A 16,671-nucleotide genomic window follows, 5' to 3' on the forward strand; every position below is an offset into this window, starting at 1 on the left:
ATTTTCTTTTTCCAATGAACCAATAGGTGTAGCTAACTAGTCCTTCCTTCAGATAAAAAAATTGCACATAACATAATGTTGTCTGTACTTGTATATTTGTATGCTATAGTCACGTATTGCAACTGAGACATAAGAGTTATAATATATCTACTTACTAAAACATCAATTTTCAACTTAACAATAATAAAATCACAAAATCTCGCTCTTAAATTGTTCAACAAATTTTTTCAGAGGTTTGGTTAGCGGAATAGTGCTGATATAATCGTATGGGGACAATTTACTGTTCGAATTTGTTCAGAAATACATACAATTATCGCGCGAAGGAGCGGGATATTTACAAACGTTGACAAGACCTATGTGGTGGTCATATCTTCCTCCTCAGCAAAAATTTAGAAACAGAAAGATAAGACATGCGCGGTAAGTTTGAAAATAGAACCCGCAGTTTGTTTGTTTTTTTTTCAAGTTAATATGATTCTGAAATTGATCTTTGAGGATTATTAATGAATTTAAAAAGCATCGTTCGCTAGCAAACTTTAACAAGGAGATGGACACTTCCAAAGAGACTAGAGTACAGCTTACAGACTAAATAACTAGATTTTTTCTCGACAGAGCGAGATTGCTAATATCATGTTAGCGCAATGAGCTGCATAACACATAAGTAAAAACTACACAAGTATATGGATATGCTCAGAGTTGAAGGCTGTTTTACATGCATTAGGCACATCACTATTAATTTTAACTAATAGCTATAGGTTTCAAGCTCATTTTAGTTTAAGAGCAAGCAATCTTCGAACTCAATACATAATAATATATTTTTGCCAAACAGAAAAAGAAATAAAGACTCAGTTACGTATTTTTTTTAAAGTGAATTACGTCGTTAATTGGAAATATGTGCATTCTATTACAAGACAGTGGTCACTTTACTAAGCAGGCTTAAACTAATATTAGGTCCATTTTACTAGTTAACAATTTTTCGTGCAAATTCATAGGTAAATCACAAATCAAATAATCGCAACTAGTCTATGTGCCCATAGAGTATATATCGATTGAATAATTGATGGTGTCAATAGAAACTATTTTCTATCGTTCGATCAAAGTGAAATTTTAACATACGCTCGAATTGGCAATCAGATATTTCAATTTAAGCCTGTCCTTTTAAAGGAACTTTTTTAAGAAGTATGAGTATAACGCGCTCTTAATTTCTTAGTACGCGTGCACTAAACAGCTCACTCCTCGTATCGTTCCTCTGCCTCTGTAGCAGTTTCAGCGGGCGGCAGCGCTCGATTCGATGCGCCTTCTGAGATGCCTGAAGCGCTTGAAGCGTCTGAGTTTGGCGACAGAGAGCGCTGTTGCGCTTGACCTTCCGTGCTGCTATTGCCCACTGAACCTGAGGATATGAATCATTTGTAAACTACATACATACATTTAATCACGTCTATATCCCTTGCGGGGTAGACAGAGCCAACAGTCTTGAAAAGACTGATAGGCCACGTTCAGCCGTTGACTAACTGAAAGAATTGGGATTCAAATAGTGACAGGTTGCTAGCCCATCGCATAAAATAAGAATCCCAAGTTTATAAGCCTATCCCTAAGTCGCCTTTTATCCGTGGAGACGGGATGGAGTGGTTCTATTTTTTTTTTATTGGTGCCGAGAACGGCACTGCAGTAAAACTTGTAAATTATAGTAAAAAATTACATTTCCGTGGTAAATACGATAATCTTGTACTAGTGCTCGTTTTAACGTCCTAAGTTATATATTAAAAATAAAGTCTAATAAAATAAAAAGGAAAAATATAGTCTGTATGTTATGTTCAAACAGCTAAGACTTCAACATAATTTTATCACATTTGTATGGAAACACTACAGTTCATAGATAATATTGAGGTGTGTACGTTTTCTTCACTAGATAACTGGTTTCTATTATAGAATAAGTTGGTCGTTAATTTGCGCCCATACGAACCCACATATAAGCTTTCTTACTAAGCTGTTTCTCAAATTAATTGTTATAATCTCACCGGCAATAGACGGCTGCTTGTCTATAGGTCTCGGTTTCTTGGTTGAGTTGTCATCCTTCTGGTCTTCCGGCACTTGAGCGGGACACTCCAGGTGGACCAGGTGGAACACCTAAAGAAAACAATATACATTTACTAATATCATAAATGGGAAATATTTAATTTTACAAAATTGCCAAATCGCTTGATTTTTATAAAATTTGCTATGGAGGTAGTTCAATGATGAAGGTTAAATATAAACATAGGCTGCATATATGTATCACCCACAATGCCAAGAGTACTAGCTTTTAAAAAAAAATATATAAAATGTATTGGTTGGGCATGTGTCCTGTTTTACCGACAGTAAGTATGGGTAGTAGTTATTTAACGCCAATAGATGGCGCTAAGTAAATTACTGATATTGCAAATAATTAATTCACAAATATTTCATTTATACTGCGGACAAAATCTCGTGTGACAACTAGTATATTGATAGATAGATAGGTTACCTCGTTAACAGAGTTGTTTGTCCCGACGATGCGAATGATGGACACCGGCCGCGGAGAGAAGTATATCACTTGCCACGACCTGCGGTGAGACATTTTTTTATTCTATATTTGTGAAGTTGACGTTGTTAAAGAAAATACTGCAGTGCAGTTTGTTACCGCTTCTTCTGCACCAACGCCTTGGAAGCGGCAGTAAACTTAGTTTTTAAGTAATTTGTTTGACGTGAACCAATGTTGTGAAACTAAAAGTTTTGACAATTATTAAGCGATATGAAGTATCCTATAATAATGAATATTTGAATCTATGAAATTTATTAACGCAAAATAACTTACTTTATTATTGAACGATCTACATATCTTCATGTTAGGTCGACACGATAGGCCCTTGAGGCAATATAGGTTAGTCATGATAGAACCCCTAAGGTTAAGAGCGTTGCGTCCGCTCGTCAGTTGGCATTACTTAAAGGTAAAGTCCAAGGTTGAGGTTCGTCCCACGTGGGAGCCCCTTGCGCGCTATTGCCGAAAAGGCTGTGAACCGAGCGTCAGGCAATCGCCTTAAACTGTCCCGCTGTAAAAGTAAATGTGATGCGCAAAAAGCACAAGTTCGAATCCCATCAATGACTATTTTCAAAGTACATTAGTTTGTATACTAACCGATGCTCTTACGGTAAGGGAAAACATCGTGGGGAAACCTGGACAGTCGGGCAACTGGATGTGTAACCATGATCGATTCAATATGGGTTGCTTCGTGTAATAAATAGATATATAAATAAATAAATATATACCGGACAAATTACACTGATTGAGTTAGCCTCAAAGTAAGTTCGAGACTTGTGTTACGAGATACTAACTCAACGATACTATATTTTATAATAATAATAAATACTTATATAGATAAACATCCAAGACCCAGGCCAATCAGAAACAGTTCTTTTCTCATCATACCCTGCCCGGAATTTGAACCCGGGACCTCCGGTGTCACAGACAAGCATAATACCGCTGCGCCACAGAGGCCGTCAAACGTGTAAAAACCTGACTCACCCAATCCAGGGTCCATGGTCAAAGGCATTCCCCGGGACTAAAGCCAAGAGGAAGAAGGCAAACTATGTTCTCATTGCCGTGTGGTTCCCGGCACCAATACAAAAAAGAATAGGACCACTCCATCTGTTTCCCATGGATGTCGTAAAAGGCGACTAAGGGATAGACTTATAAACTTGGGATTCTTTTTTAGTCGACAGGCTAGCAACCTGCCACTATTTGAATCTCAATTCTATCATCAAGCCGAAACAGCTGAACGTGGCCATTCAGTCTATTCGAGACCGTTGGCTCTGTCTACCCCGCAAGGGATATAGACGTGACATAGCTGCGCCAGCTGCACCACTATCGACATAGCTGACCTGCAAGCGTCCCTCGTCCTGTCGCACACCGTCTCCCAGTCCCAGTAGTTGAGCGACGTCTCCACGTAGTACGAGTAGTGCCTGTAGTCGCAGTCCCACAGCAGCATGCGCACGGACGACAGCAGGTAGGGCTGCGCCAGCTGCACCACAATCGCGCCGGAGCCCAGCTGGTGGCACGTGTAGCCGTGCTCCCAGTCGTAGTGCTCCGTGTCGCCGTTCAGCAGCGCGTTGCGGGTGCGGCTGGGGGGCAGGGGGGTGGGGGGGGGGGACAATATTACACGTCTAATATTTATAAACTAAAAATAAATTAATATAAATAAATAAATCTATAAACCGCACGTTTACGGCATTTTATATAGTTACAGGACCACGCCTTCTCTTTTCCATGGATGTCGTAAAAGGCAATTAAGGGATAGGCTTATGAACTTGGGATACTTCTTATAGGCGATGGGGCTAGCAACCTGTCACTATTTGAGTCTCAATTCTATCATTAAGCCAAATAGCTGAACGTCTTTTCAAGACTGTTGGCTCTATCTACCCCGCAAGATATATGGACGTGACTATATATTTATGCATGATGGAATTGCATAAATAAAGAATAGTCTGTATGCATTAGCTTTGCAAACCTTCTGGTCCGGAACAACTAAAGGTCCATACAAACCCACCTACATACATACTTACATATGGTCACATCTATATCCCTTGCGAGGTAGACAGAGCGAACAGTCTTGAAAAGACTGGTAGGCCACGTTCAGCTGTTTGGCTTATACTCGCCTATAAGAAGAATCCCAAGTTATAAGCCTATCACTTAGTCGCCTTCAAACCCACCTGATGCCTTCAATGACAACGGCTGACAAATCCAAGGTGGCAACGTTATGTATGGGCTTGATCAGGCCGTCCTGCAGCGGCGGCACGCGGGCCGTATGCATCGCCTCCAGCGCCACGGCGTGGAACACCTGCAAACAATTGCAGATTGTGGTACTTATTGCCTCCGGAGATACTCGACTCTTAAAACACTGTCACAATTTAAAAAGAAATTAAAAATTATTATTACCTCTCCGAGCCTTGCTAATTTGGTATATTATTGTATATGTATATATATTTTATACATACACATACATATGGTCACGTCTATATCCCATGCGGGGTAGACAGAAGCAACAGTCTTGAAGACTCAATGGCCACGTTCAGCTATTTGGCTTAATGATAGAATGGAGATTCAAATCGTGACAGGTTGCTATCTCTATTATTGTAATCATTGTGAGGTTCCCCTGCAAAGGTAGCGGAGGTTAGACGGGAGTCGCTTCGTGTAAAAACCTGACTCACCCAATCCAGGATTCATGGTCAAAGGCAATCACCCGGCTCCTCTCCAGAGTGGTGAGGACTAAAACCAGGTGGAAGAAAAAGATGCAAAGAGTCCGTTTCTCCCCTGACCCAGTGGAGTCAGCCGAAATAATGCTTCCCTAAGAAGGAAAAAAAATACAAGGCTAGGAGATGATGCATACCTTGTTGACGGTGTTGCTGGTGCCGACCAGCTTGATGTACTGCACCACTCGGGGCTCGAAGTACAGGTTCTGCCAGCTGCGGCAGAAGTACTCGCTGTGGTCGATCACAATAGTATACCTTGTTGACGGTGTTGCTGGTGCCGACCAGCTTGATGTACTGCACCACTCGGGGCTCGAAGTACAGGTTCTGCCAGCTGCGGCAGAAGTACTCGCTGTGGTCGATCACAATAGTATACCTTGTTGACGGTGTTGCTGGTGCCGACCAGCTTGATGTACTGCACCACTCGGGGCTCGAAGTACAGGTTCTGCCAGCTGCGGCAGAAGTACTCGCTGTGGTCGATCACAATAGTATACCTTGTTGACGGTGTTGCTGGTGCCGACCAGCTTGATGTACTGCACCACTCGGGGCTCGAAGTACAGGTTCTGCCAGCTGCGGCAGAAGTACTCGCTGTGGTCGATCACAATAGTATACCTTGTTGACGGTGTTGCTGGTGCCGACCAGCTTGATGTACTGCACCACTCGGGGCTCGAAGTACAGGTTCTGCCAGCTGCGGCAGAAGTACTCGCTGTGGTCGATCACAATAGTATACCTTGTTGACGGTGTTGCTGGTGCCGACCAGCTTGATGTACTGCACCACTCGGGGCTCGAAGTACAGGTTCTGCCAGCTGCGGCAGAAGTACTCGCTGTGGTCGATCACAATAGTATACCTTGTTGACGGTGTTGCTGGTGCCGACCAGCTTGATGTACTGCACCACTCGGGGCTCGAAGTACAGGTTCTGCCAGCTGCGGCAGAAGTACTCGCTGTGGTCGATCACAATAGTATACCTTGTTGACGGTGTTGCTGGTGCCGACCAGCTTGATGTACTGCACCACTCGGGGCTCGAAGTACAGGTTCTGCCAGCTGCGGCAGAAGTACTCGCTGTGGTCGATCACAATAGTATACCTTGTTGACGGTGTTGCTGGTGCCGACCAGCTTGATGTAATGCACCGCTCGGGGCTCAAAGTACAGGTTCTGCCAGCTGCGGCAGAAGTACTCGCTGTGGTCGATCACAATAGTATACCTTGTTGACGGTGTTGCTGGTGCCGACCAGCTTGATGTACTGCACCACTCGGGGCTCGAAGTACAGGTTCTGCCAGCTGCGGCAGAAGTACTCGCTGTGGTCGATCACGCGCACCCAGTCCTTCTGGTCCACAGATACTTCTATGTAATACGCGTACGATCTGTGCAAATACGTGTTATTAAGTTATTTGAATGGTAATTAATTCTTTGTTTTATTACGACTAGTTATTGGCTTCATACGTTGAATCTATGTGTCTTCAACACTGAGTATGCCGAAGACCGGACACAATGGATAGAGAAAAGCGGACCATGGGACTTTGATTCAAAAAGTTTCATTCAAATCCATTCATTAACTCCTGAGATTAGCGTGAACATACAAACAGAGTGACTTTTTTTTTCAAATTCATGCTCAGTTACTATATTTTCATCGTATAAACTATTTTTTGAAAATTTACTTATAATTTTTTTACTGTATTTATACAAAAAATTATAAATATTATAAGAGTTTGTTGGTTTGAACGCAGTAATCTCAGGAACAACTGGTTCGAATTGAAAAATTCTTTTTGCGTTGAATAGACCATTTATCGAGGATGGCTTTAGGCTATATGTATAACATCACGCTACAACTATAAGGAGCAAAGAAATAATAGAAAAACATAAAAAAAAACGGGGAAAATTATTAATCCTTGAGGGCTTCAATAATGCCCAAAATAACAAATCCACGCGTACAAAGTCGCGAGCACAGCTTGTGTACTGATTGACATGTACAAATAAATTATGTAAATTCACAATAGTTTTTTTTTTATTATCAACTAATTAATATTAATTTATATTGTATAAATTAATTAATAAAAGGCATGGCAAATGCAATTTATTTTATTTTTATTTATATTTATTATTAGTACACAGAATTTGAATCTCAGTTCTATCATTAAGCCAAATAGCTGAACGTGGCCTACCAGTCTTTTCAAGACTGTTGGCTCTGTCTACCCCGCAAGGGATATAGACGTGACCATATGTATGTACAGTTCAGAAAATAGCACATAATATACCTGTTGTCCCTATCCCAAAGCAGCAGCCGTATATGATTGATGATGGTTCGCGCGTCCAGCCGCACCAGGATGCCGGCGCCGTCGTCGCCGATGGTGTGGCGCGTGTAGCCGCGCTCCATGTCGTAGCCGTCCGTGTCGCCGTCCAGCAGCGCCGCGCGCATGTCGCCGCTCAGCACGCGCGCGCCGCGCTTCGCGCTCGCCACGTTCTCCTCGGGCACTGGGGACGGTTACAGAGTGCCGTGTGGTTACCGGCGTCAAGTGATGATTACAGTGCGCACAATGTTACCGGCGTCAATTTTCAATCAAATTGCAAGAGCGTAATCTACCCTCTTCGAGAAAAAAGGGCGTGATTTTATGTTTGTAAATAGGTTGTGGTACTAAATAGCGCCGTTTGGTTCCCGGCACCAACATATAAAAGAATAGGACATACAAATTATTATTACGTGCCGCGTCGTTACGGCACTAATTAAAAAAAAAAGAATAGGACCACTCCCTCTCGTTCCCATAGATGTCGTAAAAGGCGACTTAGGGACTAAGACTATAAACTTGTGATTCTTCTCTTAGGCAACGGGCTAGCGACCAGTCACTATTTGAATTTCAATTCTACCATTAAACCAAACAGCTGAACGTGGCCTATATCAGTCTTTTTAAGACTGTTGGCTTTGTCTACCCCGCATGGGATATACCTACACGTGAATACATACATAAAATCACGCCTCTTTCCCGGAGGGGTAAGCAGAGACTACCTCTTTCCACTCTCTCTGCATACTTCCTTCGCTTCATCCACATTCATAACTCTCTTCATTCAAGCTCAGCGGTTTCGGATACTTTCGACCTGACCCTTTACCAGGACGTCCTTAATTTGATCAAGATACGTTCGTCTAGGTCTTCCCACTCCGACCTTTTCCTCCACACGTGAATATTATGTATCATTATTTTCACAACTCACACAGCAGCCCCCTGTGCCTCAGCTCTGTGCTCTTAGTCCTGGTCTTCTCCTGTATGGCGTCGAGCAGCATGTCGGGAGTCACCAGGGAGAACGGCCGCACCACCGTCAGCAGTTCCTCGAGGCTCATCAGCGTTAGACGCACGCACTTGAGGATTTTCTCCTGGGGAATAAAAAAATAAATAAAATAACAATAATGAACGGATACGGATATTAGATTCGTAATAATAAAGAAGTCTATTCTTAAAAAAATCATAAACCAATTTTTTTAAATTTTACACCAGATACATATACAAATTACGACGTGTTAGCACAAATTGAGATTTAGGATCACTTAGTAGGTGGCTAATTTCGTCGCTTTTTGTAGGTGGCGCTAAATTCGTCGCTTTTGGTAGGTGGCGCTAAATTCGTCGCTTTTTATAGGTGGCGCTAAAAAGCTAGTACGGTAATAATTCTCACCACTTGAGCCTGTCCGCCCTCGGATTTGACCCACATCTGGTTGGCGGTGAACCAGTTGCACACCGCCTTGAAGATGTCCACTTCCGGGGCGAAGAACGAGTCTCTCTCCAGGAGGCCTTGCAGGGCTTCCTATATTAACAGGTTTAATTATTAATTTATTTATTCTTTATTGCAACATTTAATTATCTTAAAGTATACCATTGGGTTAAGCAGAGAACCTTTGTGTGGGTGGTAAATTGACAAACTTACTTTACATTTAATTTATTTATTTATTTTCATTTTAAAGCTTCATGAATATTCACTGGAACATGGCCTATCAGTCTTTTCAAGACTGTTTGCTTTATGTTTGTTAGGGTTTTGAGCTCCAAAATGGATAGCACTATGTTGTCATTTTGGAGCAAATTACTAAGAGGTGCTGTCAAATAATTTTAAATATTTGTTTACTTAATTAAATCTCTAACATAATTATAAGTAAAATTGTTACTAACATTCTTGGATCTTGGTTGTCTGAATAAATGAATTATTATATTATTATTTATCTACCCCGCAAGGGATATAGACGTGATTATATTATGTATGTTTCACAAAAAACAAACGAGTTCGTGAAAGTAAAAAATCTGGATAGTGACGAATATAGCGATTTATAGTCAACATACCACAGACAATTGCAAGAGTGTGTCATGCTTGAGAACTTCAGTCGCATTTCTATCCAAGAAATTGTAGCAGTAATCCATCAACGCGTCAAGCCCGTACAGTCTGCAAATAAAAATTATTAACTCTCTCAGCCTTGCTAAGTATCTATTGTATATATTTAATTTAAATTTAATATTTGGTATTTACATATGTATTTTATAATGTTTTATTTATGTATGTCGATAAATAGTTGTGTGAGTGGAGTACACGTCTGTCACCCTATCTATCATGACTCCTATCTCGGGCCTGCTGGCAGATATTTCTTTGAAATAAGCAGCACCTATGTAATTTTGTTTCTTGTGGCTATCATTCTCGATGTTTTCTGTGTACATAAATGAGTAAATAAATAAAGATCCGTCATAGATATAATTGTCTAGCCCGCTGAAAACAAACTATCGTCCGTCTCTTTGAAAATAAAACTTTATATATTCCTCTAATACAAGCCTCTGATCTAGTATGTAGCTGATCGTTGATTACTAACAGAGGCTTAGCGGTCGATGGTGCCACTAGGAGAAAACGAGATAAAGAAATAAAACGAGGATCAATTACAAAAGAGAATTTCTTTTTTTCTTTGCTGATTTAGTATCTCACTGCTGGAAACTGATAGAGATTCAAGAAAGCATCTTATTTTATTTACAAATTATTTGCGTTCCACAAACAGCCTTCACATGTCCTTAGCGTTATCTGTAGAGAAATCCGGGTCCACTATAATCTTGTTCTCCTAAATAAAAATTAAAAAAATTTCTAGAGAATGGGCTTAAATACAGAGCTGTGGTTCTCCATAACACCCAGCCTTGCTCAAAATCTTGCCTTTACAAGCCCTTAACATCGCTCTCACTACAACGTCTTATCAAATCACGTGACAATCTCAGTTCTCGATCTGCTGAAAGTGGAACTGGTACCTGGCAGCGTCCAGCACAGCGCACACGTTCCTCAGCGCCAGCACCTGCCGCAGGTAGTCGGAGATGGCGGCCTCCAGCTGCTGGAAGTTGAACTGGTGCGCCAGGCCCAGCATGTCCAGGACGCACTCCTCGCGGAGCAGCGATAGGCCCATGTGACCTGCTCGGGAATATTTAACGCGTTTGTTAAATCCGAGATAGAGATGTAATTTTTTGTATGTTAATTGCTGAAGAAAATTAAGAGCTTAAATGATTAGTTTTCGAATGTGGATGAAGCAAAAGAAATATGCAGGGTTTGGCACAATTGGAAATATGTTAAATTAGTAAGTAGAAATCATGGCAAATAGAATATTAGTCTCTGTCCAAGAAAGAATATAAATATATATATTATATTTATATTGGTATGTTTATGTAGTTTATTACTGTCATTTATTTAAGTACTAGCATGTATGTTTAGTTAAATATGTTAAACGTTATTTATGCACACGCCATACCGCTCTAAAATTCATCTTTCCTCTCATGGGTCTACTGGAAGAGATTTCTTGTGAAATAAGTAGCACCTTTGTACTAGAATTATTGTAATAAATGCTCCTGTATATAATTTTGTGTACATAAATAAATAAATAAATAAATAAATAAATAAAGAAGCATTATTTTATGTATAAGCAATTTATAATAAATTTATTTATTATATTATATATATATAAATTAATTATGCATCAATGCTGGCCTGGTATTAAAGTGATAACATTGTGGTGCACCATTGCTTCTAGATTATAAAAGAGAGAGGCTTATAAACAGGGATTTCTTAAACCAGGTGTTAAGCTAGCAACCTATTACTACCTCTTAACCTCAATTCTATCACAAAGACAACGTATTATCTGTTAATTTTCTTGAAACTATTAGCTTGTTCCACCCTTTAAAGTATTTTGTGAGAATGTTTATAATTTCATGATCCTCATATGTACCTGAGTAAACATAACGCAAGAGAGCTTTGAAAGCTTGCAGAGGAGCTTGAAGTTCCACTTCAGCCTGAAACAAAGAAAGACAAATTAGTAGTTGTATGAGTCCATAAAATTATGAGCTTAATATTTATTCTCCACATAGCATGTAGATCAAAAAGTCACCTCTCTCCACTTTTTAACCGACATTCTTGACCTGTATGTTTGTTCATTCGTATGTATGTAGGTGTGTTTGTCCAAGATTATCTCGTGTTTCCCTAAACCGATTTTGATGCGGTTTTCAGGAAAGTGTTTGCTAAACTTAGGAGAAGGTTTCAGACATTTACTGTACATCAAAAAGCAGGACATTGATTCAAGGCGGTTCTCTTTTTACAATTTTTTTCCTAGGTTTTCTAATATACCACAAAAAATTGAAACTAACCATTTGTTTCGATATGTAATACCATCTGTTTTTGACAGGAACTGTTTAGATGAAATGTCTAGTTCGTGCAAGTTAAGAACTCTTGATTAGTGGTTACAACACCTTAACATTTAACTTTAGTTTCAAATTTTGAACATTGGGTCAAAGATTGTAGTGCAATTGCAAAAACATATGTTATTTTTTTTAAATAATTTAAACAAGGTACAATAAAGATTTAACTACACATTAAGAAAAAGATATATGTAGATCTATTTTCAACATGGGATTGCTTATTGAGATCAACTTCAATTACTTTAATTATATTTACTACCACTTCCAAAGCACATATGTAGAAGAAGCAGCGGAACAAACTACACTGCACCATTTTCACTACATTAAAATTTGGAGCCAAAAGCTAAATATACTCGCCTGATTGGCCTCCCTCATGCCCCCATACAGCAAGGCTCTGAAATAGTCGCTACTGGCCGCCAGGATCACTTTGTGGGCGGGGATCCGCTGCCCCTCCACTATCAGGGTCACATCTGAGTACTCCGACGAAAGGCACAGGGACCCTATTTTTTCTGATAAGTGATCTGGTGAAAAACAAATTTAATTTGGAACAATTATTTTAAAATGTGTGGTATAAATATACATATAAAATTCCAATTAAAAAATTCCAATCAAAACATGAAAGTAGATTATCACAATTTTTATTTTTGTGTCTGGCATGGTGGTGATATATCATATGTATTATATGTATATATAATCACGTCTCCATCACCTGTCTAACATACAGAGCCAACAGGCTCCAAATGAAGGACAAGCCAACAGTATGGCATAATGATAGAACTGAGATTCAAATAGTAAATGGTAACCTATTACCTCAAAGAATGTAATATTATGATATATTTAAACTTGAGGTTCTCAAGTTTAAATATATCAGCACTACATATTTTCATAACAAAGTTCCTCTATTTTCTCTGGCTATGTGTAATCACAAAAAGTTGTGGACCAATTTGTTGCTGTAAAATAGGGTTTTCTGAGGAAGGTTTATTCCATATATGCTACCCGTGTAAAGTTAGTGAGGGTCGCTAGTATATTCATCAATGACTTACTAATATGCTCAATATCTCCAACACGAGTGCTCGGTGTGTTGTTCACAGTCATGTACTGGTGCTGGCTGCTCATCTTCTACAGACATCAAATGCTCCTACTGGATCTGAACAAAAATAATACACACATTATGTTGTGACAGCATTTGAGTGTTAAAATTAAGTGGAACATAGACAGTTTACAAGAACCTAAAGAAAAATTGGCCTAGATATAAATATCCTCCAAAGATTACGGAATTTTCATGATCTGAACAGTATTTTTAAAGTTAAAAACCACTTATAAACAGACAAACCATTAATATACCGTAGTATACAGAAAAGTATCTACCTACATAGCGAAAGGTAAAGGTTGGCCTTTGTGTAAGTAGGTATATGCATATTGCAAAATTGCAATTTCAAATAGAATCGGCAAATTAAAGGATATTAACAAATTTTAAGGTATTTTAACAAACATGCAGAACGAAGAGATTTAAAAATACCTAAATAATACCAGTAACTACGGTTAAAACTCGAATTATTTGTTTATACGTAGTAATTTCTAGACACCGTACCTGGTACGAAAAGAAATGGTTGGATATAGCTTGCGATTTTTTCAAAGACTTATAAATCGTCGCTTTCGTTTATTAATTTCAACAAAAAATCCTTCACATAAATAGACCAAGAAGTTACCAACAAACAGACATCACAAATTCGTGAATCGTGAACAAAAACAATCAAGCAAGGTTCAGATAAAATCCCACAGAATAACAACAAATTGCCAAAGCAAGCAAATCGCAGCAGCGCGCATCAGTGTAATAATTGACATTGTCACACGTAATTGACAGTGACGTGACAGTTAACATTCATACAGATTGATACAGATAGGTACGTTACAGCTAAAAACTACTTTTTTATACTGATGCTGCCTTAAGTACTTTTCTTGATTCACCACCCTCGCGTTGCTTTGGGTCTCCGCATCGGGGCTGAAGTCTGCGTAAATCACTCTATCATCCGCAGATCGCCTTTGCCACCACGGACTCTCTTGCGTTTCGGGTGCCGGCCGTCAATCCCGTGGCTTAAGAGCCTCAGATCGTACGGGACGACGGCAAGCACCCTGACGGGATATGCAGATACGTTGGCGGTGTCTTATCTACCAGCGACCAGTAGGGAAGCTGGAGCAGCGGTGGATACCCGGAAATACTATAAGACTTATAAATACCATTGTCTCGATACCCAGTATCAGTATCCAAAGTTATATAATATATTTTTTAGTTTGTAGTTTAGGAATTTTACTTTATTTTAATTCTTTAGTTTATTAATATAATAGTCACATTTTGTCTTAATTTTGGAGTCTGTTGCTTGCTTGTATGTTATGTCTGAACTGGGTACTTCATCTTAGATTATACAAAATAATCCAACGAAAGAGACATGAGAGAGAAGATGTACATGGCCGAGGTTCAAAACTATCGATATTATCGACAGTTTTAGCCTATCGTTTCAATACAGACCTTGCCCTCGATAGATTTATTAACTATTCTATCGGTAGCTCACTTGGTACATATATTCATGGCAGAAATACATATCTCTTCATTGCATGATTTTTCCTATTTAAAAAAAAATCAGTTTGATGTAATTAATGCTCTAGATTATAGGAAAAATATTTAAAAAACAGTGATGAAAATTTACATCATTATGCATTGTTACATATATAGCTCAGTACTAAATAAGTCAAAAGATATTGTTTACTTATTATCCTTTATTCTAAATGATAATTTAAAAAACAATTATTATTTTTATTCAAGCACAAATTAACTCCACATTGATTACACGAAATTGTGGAATAGCCTTTACATTTGGGAAATTTACACTGAAGTGACCTTTCTTTTTTTTATTGTAATTCTTCTTCTAATAGACTGGTATTAGGGTATTGTTGTACGCATTAGTCATTTATAAAGTTGCCAGCAACAACAAATTTAAAGTACAGTTTTTGAGTACCTTTTTTTCTTCACTAAATGTTATGATTGAAATTTCCATCATCGTGCAAAGAAGGGATATAAAGATAAGCATCCAAGACTTTAGAAAATCAGACAAAGTTCGTTTCTCATCATGCCCTGGCCGGGATTTGAACCCGGGACCTTCGGTATCACAAAGAAGCTCACTAGTCACTACCGCTGCGCTACGCCATTTCTCTCACATCTGGCGTCTCAATGAATAAGGCGCGTTTTGTTTACATTTTTCGTAACTTGTCTTTCGTTTCGTGTTTCTACTGAATGGAATAGAATAGATTTATTTTCAAAATTGAATACAATGTATCACTTATTGACGACACATCACTTAAATCTAATTATAACTACTACCTCTAATGCGCATGTGTAGATGAAGCGGCGGAACAAACTACAGCATTTTCATCGGACGTCAATGTACAATTAATATAGATCTCTTATATATTTAGGAATTTACGCGTTCTCGAGTAAAAGTTTATTAGGCAAGGCGCGATCCCAATAACAATACTTTGATTACCTACTTCTACAGCCAGATAACTACCACTAAAGTTAAAAACTACCACGATGTTGCCAGTGCCAGGGTTAAAAAATAAGAGATGTTTATCTGATTTTATGAATAACAGCTGAAGTTTTAATCAACGTTCTTAAGAGACTAATTAGGATTTTTTTCTGAATAAGGCTAAGGTATAAATGATTTTTGGTGTATTGAAGCTACAACTTCTACAAGGTATGTCAGAGGTTTTAAAAAAATGTTTTACGGCGGTAGCTTCCCACACCAAAAAATATAGGATTTACAAATCTATCTAGGTTAGGGTTATCTATTTCTTGTGACCATACAAAATAGGATGAGCGGAGCTTCAGACTGCCAATGCAAACAAGAATAGGTGAGGTTTGATATTGTTTTGTTTAAATATATTTATCCTTTATATTGTACGCCTAAACATGATAATGCTTGTATATATTTTGCTTTAAATAGTTATTAGTAAAACAATGCGAAAGAAAGTTATGCTTATAAATTATACCATAGCTACGGTATGCTATATTATATTATGGCTTGTTCTTTGTTTCTTTTAGATAAAGACCCAAATAATATGATTGATATTAAGAAAATCTTAATATTCATCAAACTTTCACAGCAATCTGAAAAAAAAGAATTGACAAAGATCCTCTTACTCGCATGAGAAATACGCGTGTTCATAATGGGTATATTTTGCCACGCGTTATGTGAATAACGCATGGCGAAATATATGCTATTATTTTTTAACCTAATATTTATTTTGTGACAAGATATTACTTCAAACTGCTATGTTTCATATTAAAGTTTCGTCAAGTGTTACAAAATTGTTCGTTACGTTATAGACGTTGTGTGCTACTGATTACTGTTATGTTAAGGTTAATATACATATTATTTAAAACTAGTATTAATTTTTATCATGTGAAATTTTCATCGAGCATCAGTTACGGTATCGTTCGTACGGACGATGTGCTTTGTCGTGTCTATTTAATCGCCTTCTAAAATCATCATCCACAAATAAAACGTCTCTAGTTATTAAAATCATAGTAAGCAAGCTTATGATAGATGGCGCTGTTATTATGCATATACATATAATAAAAATATTTTTGTACTTATATTATTATTTATTTATATATTTTTGAATATATAAATAAAAATTATATTAGTAAACTAAACTATATATGTTAGCAGT

General features: G+C 38.3%; 1 protein-coding gene across 1 annotated transcript; it reads right to left on the reverse strand.

Annotated features, from left to right (window-relative positions):
• Positions 1-380: 380 nt before the first annotated feature.
• On the reverse strand, positions 381-13,766 carry LOC106141787 (BTB/POZ domain-containing protein 9). The gene is made up of 15 exons (XM_060954812.1): positions 13,535-13,766; positions 12,987-13,090; positions 12,301-12,464; positions 11,478-11,541; positions 10,513-10,669; positions 9,574-9,673; positions 8,918-9,046; positions 8,462-8,621; positions 7,513-7,729; positions 6,462-6,621; positions 4,723-4,850; positions 3,895-4,134; positions 2,501-2,579; positions 2,016-2,124; positions 381-1,387 (listed from the first exon to the last, which is right to left on the reverse strand). The coding sequence occupies exons 2-15, from the start codon at positions 13,057-13,059 to the stop codon at positions 1,227-1,229; spliced, it is 1,941 nt and encodes a 646-aa protein (XP_060810795.1). The 5' UTR covers positions 13,060-13,090; positions 13,535-13,766; the 3' UTR covers positions 381-1,226.
• Between the last annotated feature and the right edge of the window lie 2,905 nt (positions 13,767-16,671).

Source organism: Amyelois transitella, chromosome 5, assembly GCF_032362555.1.
Source record: "Amyelois transitella isolate CPQ chromosome 5, ilAmyTran1.1, whole genome shotgun sequence".
NCBI classification, from domain to species: domain Eukaryota; kingdom Metazoa; phylum Arthropoda; class Insecta; order Lepidoptera; family Pyralidae; genus Amyelois; species Amyelois transitella.